Here is a 16,326-nt window from a genome sequence, read left to right as displayed (position 1 = left end):
GACTGAACTTCAATAAAGACTTTTAAACTTGAGCAAGAAGCAGCGTTGGTCTTGTGTGAGCTGGGACCTTGGGCAGCGCTGACAATGTGTTTTGGTTTGGCTCTTGCTGAAAACTTTTGGTGTAAGTGCCCTCTGCATCCATGCAAAGTTGACTTCAGAAATGAGGCGGAAATACAACGAAGAGCCATGGTATTAAGAAACGCAGCATAGGATCTTCTTCCACTGACCCAAGAATCCCACAAAACACCAGGTTCAGATGGCAATCGCGTTTTCAAGATTTGCAAGTTCAAATTGTAGGTCTCTAGCAACTTTCTTCATGCTTCTGACCCGGTTCTATCACTGCATTACACAGAGAGATCAGATAGATTATTCAAAACCTCAGGATTTTTTTCTCTGTTTTTTTTTCTTCTGTAGCTCTGATTAAATCCACCGTAGGTACTGGCCATGATTCTCTGTTGTATCACATTCTTTTAACTTTTGTCTACGAGTTAGGCTTTGTGTTTTACCTGAGAGATTCTGTTAGAATAATAATGGCATTATTGTGATGTTGGGACTCAATATTCTGTTCCTTCTTTCCACAGAAAATGTTCAGCAATTCACAGATTGATTGATTTTGCTGTTTATTGTGTTTTCCACCACTGATAATCTAACAGAAGCTCAGAGTTTTTGGGATACACTGCTATCTTTTGAGGGGTGTGGGGGAGGAAGACCAAGAACAACCAGAAGGGAGGGTCCTGAAATATTGCTCTAGATGCCCAGTACTTCCTTGCTACAGGTTGTCAGCGTCAATAATTGCTTCCAAGCCCAGAAAAGACAGTTGCAAGAATGAAGTCAGATGAGAATGTGAGTATATACAATGTTCTGGAATCAGAGGCAAGTGTATTGGTAACCATGGCAACACAAACATAGGGGGCTATCGCAAAGGGTGGTGATTAGAATCCAGCTTATAACTGAGATTTCTCAAGTGATGGAGGCAGAGATTCTGCAAACTTCACAATTACAGGAGGTTTTATTTCCCCAAGCTCCATGTTGCTTTGCTCAAGCAAAAGTACTTTTTTTGGGGGGGGGCAGAAAAAGTCTCACCGAGTTCTGATGTTTATGAGCAAAGTAGCATGGAAAATATCATATACACTATGGGTAAGCCCTGGGGAAAATAAAGTTTCCTGATCCTGTCTCTTAGTTATCTCTGGAATTTTCATCTTTCAAACACGGGCTAAGTAGACATGGCAACACATTAATTGATTTACGTGCACAGAATCCAACTCTGATTGGAAAATATAGTTAACAGATGTGGTTATGTGACATTTTTCTGCTGGGAGGGAGTCACCACTTTTTCACACAAGTAGGGCTAATGCATATCTCACCCTCTAGCCTTCTATTTTCAAGGCAATCCCTACACACTTATTTCCTCTTATTATTATATAGAATTCAGATTATGAAAAAAATTACAGAATTACACACCACATTCAGTCTACTACTGGCAGATGTCTGGAAAATGAAAAAGCTTGAACAGCCAGTCATTGGGACACAGATATTTTATTTAGCTAGCAAATGGGTCCGAATGGGAAAACCTCACATTTCCCCCACCCCCATTCCCAAACTAGCTCAAGGAGCAGCACCCATCAGAGCTCCACACAAAGCTTTATCCCTGCTACAGTTGAGGTCATTCATGTAATTAGACTCTCCTACACCTACTATTGAAACCAGACTCATTTTGGTGCCTTGATACAAGTTCAATCATGCTTATGACATAATACAGCCAACAGTGACGTTCATGTAAAGTCTGAGGGCATTTAGTAACCACAACAATATGACTTATGCAGCTCATTCGTAGACAAGGCAGAACTTTGCAAAGGCAAGATGATCCATGTAGTTTGGACATCTTTTGCGGGGGTTTCGTACATGCAAAGCAGGTGCTCTGCTATTGAGACACATTATGCCAAAACAACCTGATTTGCAATGTTTTTGTCTTTGTACACACTGATGCATTATCCCTTAGGGACAAACTAGGTATTACATAGCAGACTTATGTAGCAGTCTTCCAATGCAGTTGTGTCTGTGGGGGTTTTTTTTTTGTTTTTGTTTTTTTGTTTTTAAGAAAAGGAAAAGAATTGAGGAAATCTCTCCCAGTTTGAAGTGAGGAATGGGCTACATAAACCTTTCTTTCCTGGCTATTTTGCTACTCAAAATCTCCTCCCTGCTGCTCTTTTGCTTATGGAATAAAATATATATATTTACTCTGGTTGGAAAGGCAACCTGGCAGTAGGAATTTTAACAGGAAAAATGTCTAGCTGAAAAAGGTTAAGCAGTTCCTTCCCTGCTTATATTTCCACTCAAACTGGCAGCTTCCTTTGGACAATTTCAAATTTTTAAAACATGTCAGAAGATTGTTAGTCTTCTGCCACGTAATGACCAGTTCATCCCTTAGTTTCAGTAACTTACAACAATAAATGGATGGTCCTTATGGTAATTAAAATTAAGCCGAGTTTGATTAGAACAATGATGGGATCAAGAAACACATATAAGCATTATAACATTTTTGTCTCTCTTACTGCTCTTCTAGGCCCCAATAGAATTGCCTTAGAATTGCTGCATGTTATCTTTACATGATGTGATGAGCTGCCGTTTGCCTGTCTTCCACAAGCTTCTCACATGCAGGAAACGTGTAAAAGCATTGAAAGAGACAAGAATTCACATGCTTTCATAAGAAGTTAAGGTAGATTTGTGAAAGTGTTCCTTTGGATCTCCTTTTTTTTGTAGCAAAGTCCCACTGGGTCAAAAGGCTCAGTCTTCCCTCAGTGTCGAGATGTTTCCCAAACACAGAACATAGCATCAGTGCAATCTCAGAGATGATGCATAATTCTAGTGGGAGGGACAGTCCGTTATCAGAGAAACAATCAATGTGTTGTTAGTGTTGAATCATTTCTGATAAAGAAAGAAGCTAAACTTTTCCAACCTTCATTCATTACTTTAGGAGGAAACATTATTCTCTCCTGTCTATTGTCTGAGTACATGGCAGAGAGCGTAAACCATTTCAAGATAAGGCCTTGAGAGAGAACGAGAGACAGAAAAATAAATCAGTTACCTACATTTTCTTTTAATAAAACTATGGTTTAAAAAGTGACAGTGTGCTATGACGGTTTCAGAGTTAAAATGTCTAGTGCTATGAGAACCATTCATTAAGCTGCTCCAGTCCTTTTGAAGAGTTGGTCTTGGGCATGGCTAGTTTGCTACGTCTGCATTACACAGCATGTAGAGGAGTATCTGAACTTGCCCCTTTTGTGTTCATAGAGGGGCTTCTACAACAGCTGGTCGATTTTTCCTTGTTCAGCCACTGAGCAGTGTGTAATGACTGGAAAAGGCATCAAATCCTCATTATTTTTCCTCCCTATTTTAAACTTCTTCAAGTTGTGGTCAACAGAGTGCCGAGTGTATCTATTGATCCTTATGCTCAACAAAGTTTTGTTTCTTGTTTCTCTGACAGAAAAATCCACCTAGAAGTCAATAAAATCCACCGCTGACAAAAATCATGGCTGCTTTATGACTACAACACAGGCCCCAGCTCTTCCGATGTTCAGGGATGCCATCTGCAGAGAAGAAAGAAATATCAGCTTCAGAGTTTACATTTGGGAGTGAAAAGGCTGCAGTTTTATGGCATGTACTTCTGAGGTGTCAAAACAAGCAACCAGTAATTCAACAACACATTATACAGGAAACCTAATATTGCTGCATCCTTCTAGTTATGCATGGAAACATTGCATTAATGGTGGACTTATGAGCTGGAGTTGAAGACCCTGGCCTAGTGCCTCGCCTCCACAACTGCTATGAGGGACATAAAGATCTATAGCATCTGCAAACTGCAGCTAACAAATCCTTTTCTCCGTTACTCATTAATAACCTTTTAAATTATGGAACTGTTACAGCTTCATACATGTATACATTAACTGTCTCCAAGTGTTCCACAGCATTCATGCTTGCTTGTTTTAATGTGCTGCCTTCTGCACTGGTAAGTAGACGATTTAACAAGACCCTGGTTAATGAACGTGTGTTTGTGAGTAGCTCAAGCGATATAGACTCTGCTGATCATGTTTCTCTGTATTGTAACAGGGTATAGGAAAAGGTTGATTCTCCCTCCATTGAAAAGTCTTCTGGGAAGAGCTCCTGAAAATTTGGAACTGTTTTGCTTAAGGCATGGCTCTTACTAAGAGAATTGCAAGAGGGGGGGAATTGACTTCAATTCAGATCAAGAGAATTCTTTTGCTGGCTTCTTGAAAAATATATAAAAAGAATTAAGTTTTATTTGTATGTGTTTTTATTAAATTTATAAGCAACTTTTTAATGTTCTCTACAGTTAGGCACGTTAAAAACAAATTGACAAATAAAATTAAGACGCAAGTAAAAAGTGTACTTTGCAATGTGGAGTTTGAAAACTACAGTAAGCAGTAGTAATTTCAACTACAGTGGTACCTTGGGTTAAGAACTTAATTCATTCTGGAGGTCCATTCTTAACCTGAAACTGTTCTTAATCTGAGGTACCACTTTAGCTAATCGGGCCTTCTGCTGCTGCCGCACAATTTCTGTTCTCATCCTGAAGCAAAGTTCTTAACCTGAGGTACTATTTATTGGTTAGAGGAGTCTGTAACCTGAAGCGTCTGTAACCTGAAGCGTCTGTAACCCAAGGTATCACTGTATGTGGAACTCTGGAATTGCCACTTTTTTCTATAGAGCATAGTGAAATATATTGGTTTACATTCATTGCATATCATGTATCACATTTCTATTCTTGTGACATTTATACTTACTGAAATTGTTCCTATGATTTTGGGAATAGATTGAATGATGAAATATAAAGCCAAAAGCTAAATCATTGACTTTCCAGGTCAGAATTACTTTCCTTCCTGCTGTATAATTTATCTGCAAGAGGTTTGATTTCAAGAAATGCAAAAGAGCACTTTAACAAATGGGCCACGTGTTCTTGCCTTTCTTGTAAGGCAGAATAGCTCGGAGGCACACCCTTCTTATATTCAGTAAAAACTGTCATCCACATGTTAAGATCCTAAATCACAATATGTAAGCTCCAGATTTGTAGCATTTACATATGGAGGAGAGACAGACTTTTTAGCACAGTGGTGGAGAGACTTTGCCCTTCCAGATGCTGCTGAACTACAGCTGCCATCAGCCCCAGCAAATATGGTCAATGGCAAAGGATGATGCGAGTTTCAGTTCAGCAATATCACGAGGGCCAAAGGTTCCTAACCCCTGTTTTAGCAGATTCCCCTTCTCACATTAAAAGCTTGCGGCATGGACAAATGGACAGGCAAGTTGATGGGACAGATCATGAGTTAGCAATATAATTAATAAATTCCCGTCTTCTAATTCAAGCCTTTTAAGTGAGCTACCTTTAACTCCCTTAGCCTCAGCACAGACAGAGGTGTCTCCTCTATCCTGGCTCAGCCAGGATCCAGCCAGCTGAGCCAAGCCCAGTGGATCTTAAACTGGCATAATCCCTGGAAAAGAGGCATGGTGGGAGTGGGACTAGAGAGGGGCAGATTTGCCTGGATCCAACGGCCTGGATCCAAAGGCCATTCAGCTTAGTCACATGACTTGGTGACCCAGCACAAAAAACTATTTTAAAGTCTTGTGTTCCATCTGCCAAGCTTAGGCAGAGAGCAGCAGCCATGCTGCTGAACATGGTTTGGATCTAATGCAATTTTATGCTGGTTTAATTTATGCCAGTTTCTTGTGTATGGGATTGCTCCCTTAATCATGTCTATTAAATTCAATGGGTCTACTCTGAGCAGAACTGGCATTAAATACCATCCTGCAAGCATACATAAAATAGTATTGAAATGAAAATAGTAATTACCAAATAATCCTATACTCATAAAGTTTCTAATAAAGGTTTGGGACATGTAGGAACAGAAAAGCTGGCACTTTTGAATTTGCCACAAATGTCTAGCAATTTTTAATCTGTTAGAATTCATAGTTGCCATATAGAAAAATGTCCTAACACTTCCCATAGGAACATATTTCTCTTCCTGTGAATTCAAGCTGAATAGTAAGTCTCTAAGGATGATACAGACCGAATGGATATTATTCTGACTTTTTGTTGAAAGTCTGCATCCTTACTCATGGGCTTTGTTGCCTGATGCAGCAATGCACACAACAGAGACAACAACAAGGGCACCCCCTTGTTTACAATACCTATTGTACTTTGCTTGGAGGCCACTGGCTCTTGGCTTCAAAATGTATGCCACAACTACCTTGGGAGACATTCCTTCAAATGCCAATTAAGCCAAGCATAAGCTCAGTGGGGTGCTTCAGACAGTCTGCTGTCTGCGAGACTGAAGTTCCTGGAAGAAATTATGCCCTCCCTCGCTGGGATGTTTGGAGGGCAAGAACTGCCAAACATACTTACTTGGAAGGTGTCCCACTCTAATCAGTGGGGCTTCCTTCCAAGTAAACATGGACTGGTTCATGGTATAAAACTGAAATACCGGTTCAATGCAACAACAACTTTGGAAAATAGTAACCACAAACTATAAATTGTAGTTAATAGAAAGTACTTTTTAAAGAAACACTATCTTATGTACACAAAGCATAAAACTGGGGGAGGGGGGAACACCCTTGTCACAAATATAAACACCAGAGACTTGTATCAAACCCTGATGTATTTTCAAGCTGAAGTATTGTAAAATATGAAAGCAAAAAAAGGAAATAAGGATTCCAATGAGAGATCTGACAAATAAGGTTATATGGATAACAAGATACTGCCATTTTATATAACTTTTTCTTGGCTTCTCTCTCTTCGGAGAACTCTTACAGCAGAGAAAGCTAAACAGCAGTTATAATTGCATAGCTGCGGGGATCCTCGCTGCCCACTAGTTCCAACAAGCCTTCTGTGAAAACTGTGCAAAACATAAAACCACACAACTACCTGTGTCCATTCATTAGTTTGGGGGTCGTATGACTCCATGGTGTTCAGGTATGTCTGCCCGTCATATCCACCTACTGCATACAATTTATCACCGAGGATACACACTCCAACAGCATCACGGGGCATGCCCAGTGGAGCTACCATTGTCCAAGTATCTGTTTTGGGGTCATACCTGCACAACGAAAGGGAAGGTATATCTCATGAAAGAACATATTTAGCAATCCAGCCCATATTCAACATCAGCAGAATTATTCATTCATTCATTTGTCATGAACGTCCCAAAATCAACCTCTTTAGCAAGGGGGGTGGGGAGGGATCTGTCTGTTGAGACTCCAGCTCCGTGTTTGCAGTCATGAGACTGTTGTCTATTACATGACGGTGTATGTTTTCATTCCACAGTGTGGGAAGTGACGGAGACAGGATGTTTATGTTACTGTGTTCAATGAAGTGGGACTATTGTCCTTTGTTCTTTCTCTCTTTGCTGTCTGATGAGAAAGAGGAAGGAGCTAAAGCAGGATGCTCCGAGTGTACTATATGTAAATAAAAGTAGATTAGCCAAAATGCTGTGCTACTGAGTTCTGTTACGCAAACTGCAAATACGGTACTCTGTGGATCCCTAAGTGTTCTGATGCTTCATGGTGTCAGTTGCTGTGATGTTCAGGCAGAAGAAAGCTTTTGAAGCTCCCAATCAACCAGGAGGGAGAGAACATGCCAGTCGGGCATCTGCCTCTGCCAGAGTCCTACAGGAGAGTAGGATGATCCTAACACTGTCATGCCACAAACAATTCACAAAGGTATCTTCACTAGGTTCCTTTTGGCCATTCAAGTGCTTTTAAGATTGGTTATTATGTACTACACCTTAAGTTCCAACCAGCCCTATTAGTTTGCTGTTTAATCAAGTCGCTCCTCCCCTACTATCCATTACAGCAAGGTTCCATCAGAACCAGATTATCCAACATGCAATGCTGTCTCATCAAGCAGGGGTATCTCAGCGAGGTGCGAGAGCTTAGTATGTAGCTCCAAATTCTAGATAAAGGCTTTTAAAACTCAGAATCCCCACTTCAGTTTACTCTTGCAACTCATATGGTGAAAGGTCTACAGGAATTTCAGTAGACAGTGTCTATCTGTGCCTGACAATTGGACCTAATCCTATCACTTATTCAAATGCCATGCATAATTACAATCTTAATGTAATCAGAAATTGGTTTCAAGCAATGGGTTCAAAGTATTGTAGGTTATAATTATAAAGATGGCTGATATGTACAAATTTGTAAATGCATTCCACATTTCCCTGCATGGGTGAATTCTGCAAGTTGATTCTGCTGGTGAGGTAACATTTACAATCTCTGAATCATGAGTTCCAAACCATTTTGGGTAAGGAATAGAGTGATCAACTGCCCACTTCACTTCACAGTTGGCTATCAAGCATGTTGAATTTGCTATATGCTTCCCATCAATATGAACTGGTTCATAGATACATCTCAGGACATTAAAAAAATGTATGAAGTATGCAAACACCAAGTAGCACAGAATGTGAGCATCTCCAGTGGGTTAAATATTATTATCTAGTAAGATTTATCTCCTAAAAGATAATCAACTATTGTCAGTTTATATTAAATACTGATTGTAAAAATAGTTTCTACTTTTAATTCTCCATTAGGATTTAATTGGGTGCTATTGTTTCCTGTGAAAGCACTTAAAAGCATTTCTTTTGTTACTTCATTTGTTAAAGCATTCTGTATGTGGAACGTTAGGCATTTTTACGATTAGCACTGTAATAAAAGCTCTCAATATTTTCCAATTTCAAATTAATATTAATGAGAAGTTACTTTATTAGACTTTCATAACAATTATTTCACTATAGATGATGCTGGGGATTGTAAGGGCTTTTAACAAGTGGAAAGCTCAAAAACCTTTCTCCTTGCCTTCAGCTTGGTCGTTCAAATTGATTTCTTTTTGTATTCAGGAACTTTATGATATCTCCTGCTTCACCCTGGGGCACATCAAGTTATTACAGAGATGAAGCATGCAGCCATTTCTTTAGCAGAAGAAACAGCATTGCAAAAAAGAAGGCAACATTTGAACTACTACACTAGTATCTTTTACGTTCTGTTTTGGGGAGTTCCAAGTATTTTATTAGTCCCTTGCTACTTGCATATTAGAAAAAACAAAAGGATGGTAAAAAAAAAGAGGTGGCATTCTTGTTTGGACTGTATTTTCTTTTTGTAGGTTTTCACCTTGATTTCTTTGTGGCTGAAAACGACAGTCCTGCAAAAAGCACCCTATTAAGGTTTATTTTCCTCAGGCGTGTGGAAATAAAAACACACACTTGCTGATACTGATTGTAATATGTCCATCAGCCACAGCACTGCAATGGTCTTGAGGTCGATGCCCCCTTTAGTCTTAATTTAATGTAATATTTAACTATTTGTAACAACTGCTTTTTAAAACAAAAACTGTGCTTGCTTTTTGAAGGGGTAAGGTAAGATAAGATAAATAAACAAGTCATCTGATAACAAGTCTGGGGAACAATTTATACGAAAGAAGCTGGAATAAAGGAAAACAAATGTAAATTAAGCTGGTGTAAAGCTATGCCAGAACAAAACTCACTCTCACTGAGCCGGCCTAAGCCTAGCAGAGGGGAAACAAGCCTTTATAATAGTGTTTGAATTACGGCATCCTTTCTGCTGGCTTAAATACATGTAACCTCTACATGTCTGAATCACCTTGCCGAAACAGTATTTCCTTTAACATAAGGTAATGCAGGTTCTTTTATGCTGGAATTATTCTGCAGAAAACTGCTTGCAACACACAATTTATTGCTGGAAGGGCTCAAATGTTGGGGCAGAGCTAAAAGTGCTCCTCCACTCTGCAGAACACAGCTAAGCCTCTCTCGCCCTGATCTCGCCACTGCGATCCATGTGACAGTCACCTTCAGGCTTGATTATTGTAAATCACTCCACGTGGGGCCGCCCTTGAAGCTGACCCAGAAACTCCAGCGGGTGCAGAATGCCGCAGCGAGACTCCTTACAGGGTCCTCGCCTCGGGATCACATTCATCCAGTGCTATACCAGCTGCACTGGCTCCCGGTGGAGTACAGGATCAGGTTTAAGGTGCTGGTTTTAACCTTTAAAGCCCTATATGGCCTAGGATCCTTGTACCTACGGGACCACCTCTCCTGGCATGCCCCACGGAGGACCTTGTTGTTGTTGTTGTTGTTTAGTCGTTTAGTCGTGTCCGACTCTTCATGACCCCATGGACCAGAGAACGCCAGGCACCTCTGTCCTCCACTGCCTCCCGCAGTTTGGTCAAATTCATGCTGGTAACCTCGAAAACACTATCCAACCATCTCGTTCTCTGTCACCCCCTTCTCCTTGTGCCCTCCATCTTTCCCAACATCAGGGTCTTTTCCAGGGAGTCTTCTCTTCTCATGAGGTAGCCAAAGTACTGGAGCCTCAGCTTCACGATCTGTCCTTCCAGTGAGCACTCAGGGCTGATTTCCTTCAGAATGGAGCGGTTTGATCTTCTTGCAGTCCATGGGACTCTCAAGAGTCTCCTCCAGCACCATAATTCAAAAGCATCAATTCTTCGGCGATCAGCCTTCTTTATGGTCCAGCTCTCACTTCCATACATCACTACTGGGAAAACCATAGCTTTAACTATACGAACCTTTGTTGGCAAGGTGATGTTTCTACTTCTCAAGATGCTGTCTAGGCCTGTCATGGAGGACCTTACGGTCTGCAAATAATAACAGCTTGGAGATCCCAGGCCCTAGGGAGATTAGGCTGGCCTTGACTGGCCTGGTGGAACGCTCTGCCACAAGAGATCAGGGCCCTGCGGGATTTGACATCTTTCCGCAGGGCCTGCAAGACGGAGATGTTCCGCCACGCCTTTGGTCAGCCTGACCCCCTTTCTCTTTTTGTATAAGAACTAGTATGAAAGAGGCCTCCCAGCATTCTCACAGACCCATATAAGAACAGTGTAAACAGTTGGGCCTGATGAACATTTAAAGTTCCCAACCCTAATCCTGCGGGAAACCATCTAATTAGATTTTAATTTGATCCTGACTTGTTTTTAGGAGGTAATTTAATTATTGTTTGATTTTATATCAATGTTATATATTTGATGTTAGCCACCCTGAGCCAAGTCTCGGCCTGGGAGTGTGGGATACAAATAAAAGTTGTTTCTTATTATTATTACTATTACTACTATTATTATTATTATGCCCCAGATGTCAGAGAATGGGGTTAGCATAACAGGTAGAGCAATGGTCTAATTACAAGGAAGTTTCAAATCAATTCTGAAAGAGAAGAACAAAGAGCTGACAAGCCATTTTTAACTGGAAGTATATAGCACAAATTATTCTGCGAAAGTGTTACATCTCTGTCATTTATTGATCGGCATAAACAGATTTTAGAAATATTTCCAATGACGAAATTAACAAGGGAGAAAAGAATATTGATAGCTTTGCTTAAAAATGGGCTGTATTTATTGTACTTGGGAATAACTAATTTCAGAACAACATTCAGCTTTATGTAATAATAATTTATAATAATAATAATTTATTATTTATACCCCGCCCATCTGGCTGGGCCTCCCCAGTCACTCTGGGTGGCTTCCATAGAAACCAAAAATACAATAAATTTCACACATTAAAAACTTCCCTGAACAGGGCTGCCTTAAGATGTCTTCTGAATGTCAGGTAGTTGTTTATCGCTTTGACATCTGCTGGAAGGGCGTTCCACAGGTCGGGCGCCACTACCGAGAAGGCCCTCTGCCTGGTTCCCTGTAGCTTTGCTTCTCGCAATGAGGGAACCGCCAGAAGGCCCTCGGCGCTGGACCTCAGTGTCCGGGCATAATGATGGGGGTGGAGACGCTCCTTCAGGTATACTGGACCGAGGCCGTTGAGGGCTTTCAAGGTCAGCACCAACACTTTGAATTGTGCTCGGAAACGTACTGGGAGCCAATGTAGGTCTTTCAAGACCGGTGTTATATGGTCTTGGCGGCTGCCCCCAGTCACCAGTCTTAACTGCCGCATTCTGGATTAGTTCTAGTTTCCGAGTCACCTTCAAAGGTAGCCCCACGTAGAGTGCATTGCAGTAGTCCAAGCGGGAGATAACCAGAGCATGCACCACTCTGGCGAGACAGTCCGCAAGCAGATAGGGTCTCAGCCTACGTACCAGATGGAGCTGGTAAACAGCTGCCCTGGACACAGATATATTGTTTTTCTTATTGCAATTAATAGGTAGCTGTTCTTTTAAGAGTTTATTTTAATAAATTCAAGCAATAAGACAACGGAATACATATTTATAGATCTAAGGATGTTTAAGGGAGGAACAGTCAAGTTTACATTCAGAATCACTACGTAAAAACACATACAGAACGGGTACCTTTCAACATAGTCCAGGAGTCTGGAGCAGTGGTTAGAGGCTGGTGCATCATGGCCTCCGACTGCATAGAGGAAACCGTCACAAGTAGCCACCCCAACGCCTCCTCTCCTTTTACACATTGGAGCACACATGTTCCATTTATTTGTGTGGGGATCATAATACTCCATAGAACTCAAACAAGAACTTCCATCTCGACCACCAACTGAATATAACCTAAAATAAACCACATACAAATTACTAAGCATAACGTACAGTAATAGAAACAAAACTGGGGAAGATGTTCCTTCCCTCCCCCCCATCTACAATCTACATACAGGGGTGGATCTACTGTGAAACTAATGGAGCTTAAGCTCCAGGGCCCCTAATCCCAGAGGGGCCCCAGAAGTGACTTAAAACATTGCTGAAAGGTTTTGGGGCTACTAGACCCAAACTGAGTTGCACGACTCATATTGATTCATTTTTTTCCTTGTATAGATTTCCACAATTCCAAAGCTTGAAAGCCTCATTGCTGGTTGCGAAGGGGCCCCCATGGCAGTTCAAGCTTTGGGAGGCCCAAAATGGAGGTCAGCCACCGCACTCATACAATTCATACAGTAAAAATTTGTTGAAACCATATGCTGAATAGCTATGAAAAGAGATTTTAAAAACAAAACAAACAAACCCTTACATTTCTGCATACAAAATCCACCCATTTCTCATTTTTGGCCCTTATAGCTAGACGTAGCTAGGTGATCTTGCGCCCCTGGCAGAACCATCCAGATTGCGCCCCCTACCCACGGTCTTCTTTCCGCCTCTCCTCCAACCCCAACCCCCCATCCATTCAATTCACCCTCTGTTTAAAGCCATTTCTTATGAAGCAATAATCAATATTTATATTTATGGACATATTTTTTAGCTGGTTTTTGCCCCCGCCCCAATCACCTGCGCGCCTGGTGGGGGCCCACTTCATCACCCCCTAGCTATGGCCCTGGAGGTGATGCAAACCAGGGATTTCCTGATTCCTCACTGGGGGAGGGGGCAATCCTATGGTAAGCTCAGCTGGCATTAAGTCCCCAAGCCCAGCTAACACCAGCATATTATTGAAATTAATGGAGCTTACTTATGAGTAGGCATGTGCTAATGGTGCTTACTTATGGTGTAGACACACACTACACCAACTCTCAATTTAGGTGTTTGTCACAAAGCATTAATACTCTTTTATGTCAACTGTGAGACATAATTTCTTACAGACTGCCATTTAGGATAGGTTTATACATAGAAATCAGGGGGTGGGGGGGTGGGAATTCTTTAAGACTACTTAGTATTGCGATGGTAAAGTGTTCAGTAACTAAAATTCCAAATCCATTTGGAAGCTTGCTCCAGGGCAAATAAAACATAATTGGTTCCACCCCATATAAGTGCACATGAGAAAATTATTCTGATTGCAGTCTAACAATGTTGACACACTGAATGCATTTCTTATAAGAATTCTTTCACAGTTTGTTGCCTGTTGTACACTGCCTAGAGAATAATAAAATTTATAGAAATGTGGAGCATTTTAAAGTCCAAGCAGTGAGCAATTTGGGATGCAAAACCTCCGATCAGTGAAAGAATTATTTACTTGGAAGCTTTTATAGTCCTAAGTACTTCATAAATTCTCAGCTAGTTAAATGTATATTTAAAGTTTCATTGTTAATGAAGCTGTATTCTCCTCCTACTACTGTATCTTATGAATGCCTGGCATTTTGAGGTCCTCTCATCAGCTTCATACCATAAATACCAAGGGAAGCTGGAAATTCTTGTATGGTGTGTGTCTCACAATAGGAATACTCTCTCAGAATAGTTTACCTATGTTCACATTCTGATTCCAAGGGAAATGATGTCAAGTGACTGGGCTGATTCTGATTTATTGTTCTATAAATTAATCTGCAATTTATAAGAATCAAATCATTATTGTAGTGGTTGCCATAACCAATGCAGCTTAGTATACGTTACTGTAAACCCACAAGCATATTTAAGACTGAATGCAAGTAGGAAGAACAGCCACACCAAAATGTTTATGCCTTCTAATTAAATACCATGCTTCACAGTGCAACACTCTGCATATGTATTCAGTAGTAAATCTCACTGAGTTGCATGGAGCCTATTCCCTTGCAGGCACAGGTGCATAATGACCGTGGCAGGTGAAGGGAGGGCCACAAGAACGATTGGTCTTGGGTTGGATTCGGCCACAACCTTATTGATTATATGAAAGAGTAGATTTGGCTAAGTCATTGGGCATGTATCCTGCATCAGGCAGCCTGCCTGCTACCTGATAGGAACCTGGTAGGGTCAAACCTGTACTAGGGAGTCACCCCCAACATGGACTGGATGCCACGACCCTGCACAGACCACCATTGGGAGAGGTGTTTTGGCCCACTGGTCCCCTAGGGGACTCCCGGACAGCATCAACCTCCTGGACCCCTCTAACAGGGTACCCTGTGACTAAGGATCCAGCCAAGTACCTCATCCACTGCTACAGTAATGGCTGCTACGAGGTAGGCGAAAACCTATAAGCCAGCAAATTTGCTAGCATGAGAAAATTCCTCCCTGGCCCCTAATATGGCGACCAAATTAACTATAGCAAGGTCCATAGGCAATGTGCCCACTCCTCCCCTCCCCCTCGGTGGGTCCCTAAAGACAGGGTGGAAAAATACCACAACAATCAGCCAAGGTGATGGCCTACACCTGGCCATTCCCTTAAATAGGCTGGGGCTGGGCTGCAGCCCCAAGCCCCAGCCTCTGATTGGGTGAATGGGCACTGCCCATCCTGACCTGAGGGTCTGACATGGTCGGAGATGGGCAGTGCCAGCCAACCCCTCCCCAGGCCGTGACTGGAAGGTGGCAACCTCCCTGAACCTACCACGGCAGCACCATGCCACAACGGCCACCCACCCAGACTCCTAGGCGAGCAGATAAAGTAAGTATAGGCAGGATTGCAGCCTTGGGGTTGATTCTGCTTTTTCATGCATGACCAGCAAGTTGAATTCATCCGGCTGGAAAACAAGTTGTGCAACTCTTCATTACATTGTAGGTCTAGTGGCAGATTCCTAGGCACTGTTCCAAGATACACATTGGATTTCTGAATCGGTAAGCGTGTGAAAGAGCCCAAGACCTCTACAGTGAGAAAACAAGCATGCAGCCGATCTGCCTTAGGTGTTAGTTGTGTCACAGAAATATTACTACCTTACTAGGAAAACAGCTGACAGTAACTTGTAGTGCTCAAGAGAGAAAGAATTGAAAAGGATGCTTAAGAAAGCTGAAGGTACTCACCTAATTAACAGTGCAATTCTATGCATGTTTACTTGAAAGTAGGTCCTACAATGTTCAATGGAGCTTACTTCCAAGTAAGTGTATTCCTGGGATTCATTTAGGATCAGAGGAAGGATGCAATATAAATACGATACATAAAATTGTATGCAGTTGAGCTGGCTCTTTTCCTTCGGGGGATGATTTAGTAGAAATGTATTCTTATTTTACAATGGATTGTTTTAATCTTTGTAAAGTAAGCACAGCAACAAGGCAAACTATTGAATTATACTTCAAAAACTGAGGATGGGGAATAATTCCATGCATAACGCAAGACTTACTTGTCAAGCTGCCTGTCACAACAGATTGTTTCATTTCCTTAACATCATGGTATACTTATTTGTGCTTGTTTTTGTAAACAAATATATTTCTTCCCATCTCGAGATCATTAACTAACTCATGCAATTGTTTTGCACCGGATAGTGGCGTTTCAGTAATATTATTCTTTGACAGATCAATCATGTTAGATATAACACTCATCCACTTTGTTCATTCAGGAGACATTGATCATGCTGTTTTCTATCTGGAATCTCTGAAAACATAGTGTTCCGAATACTCCATGGCCTTATGAAATAATTTCCAAGTAATGATTCTCATTTTTTCCTTCCATACTTTCTGAGATAAGAGTCAAATCAATAGTGTACTTTAGGACTTATACTTGTGTGTTGAAAA

The 16,326-nt window shown here is 41.3% G+C and overlaps 1 protein-coding gene and 1 long non-coding RNA gene across 5 annotated transcripts in view; one reads left to right on the top strand and one right to left on the bottom strand.

Moving 5' to 3' along the window:
* The first annotated feature begins 907 nt into the window (after window positions 1-907).
* LOC128411992 (uncharacterized) lies at window positions 908-4,618 on the top strand. Its single transcript, XR_008329995.1, has 4 exons — window positions 908-1,137; window positions 2,564-2,716; window positions 3,485-4,006; window positions 4,108-4,618. It is a non-coding gene; the product is annotated as an uncharacterized LOC128411992 (long non-coding RNA).
* KLHL1 (kelch like family member 1) overlaps window positions 3,078-16,326 on the bottom strand; it is a 134,687-nt gene continuing 121,438 nt past the window's right edge. For 2 of the 4 annotated variants that reach the window (XM_053384691.1, XM_053384688.1), the window contains exons 9-11: window positions 12,328-12,540; window positions 6,935-7,109; window positions 3,078-3,587 (exon numbers count right to left, since the gene is read on the bottom strand). In XM_053384691.1, the coding sequence (XP_053240666.1) occupies window positions 3,528-3,587; window positions 6,935-7,109; window positions 12,328-12,540 (448 nt within the window). In that variant the 3' untranslated portion in view covers window positions 3,078-3,527. The remainder of the gene's footprint in view (window positions 3,588-6,934; window positions 7,110-12,327; window positions 12,541-16,326) is intronic. The other 2 variants (XM_053384690.1, XM_053384692.1) reach the window with 1 other exon arrangement.

Source organism: Podarcis raffonei, chromosome 4 (assembly GCF_027172205.1).
Source record: "Podarcis raffonei isolate rPodRaf1 chromosome 4, rPodRaf1.pri, whole genome shotgun sequence".
Classification (NCBI taxonomy): Eukaryota; Metazoa; Chordata; class Lepidosauria; order Squamata; family Lacertidae; genus Podarcis; species Podarcis raffonei.
This window is presented reverse-complemented; position numbering and strand designations above follow the sequence as displayed.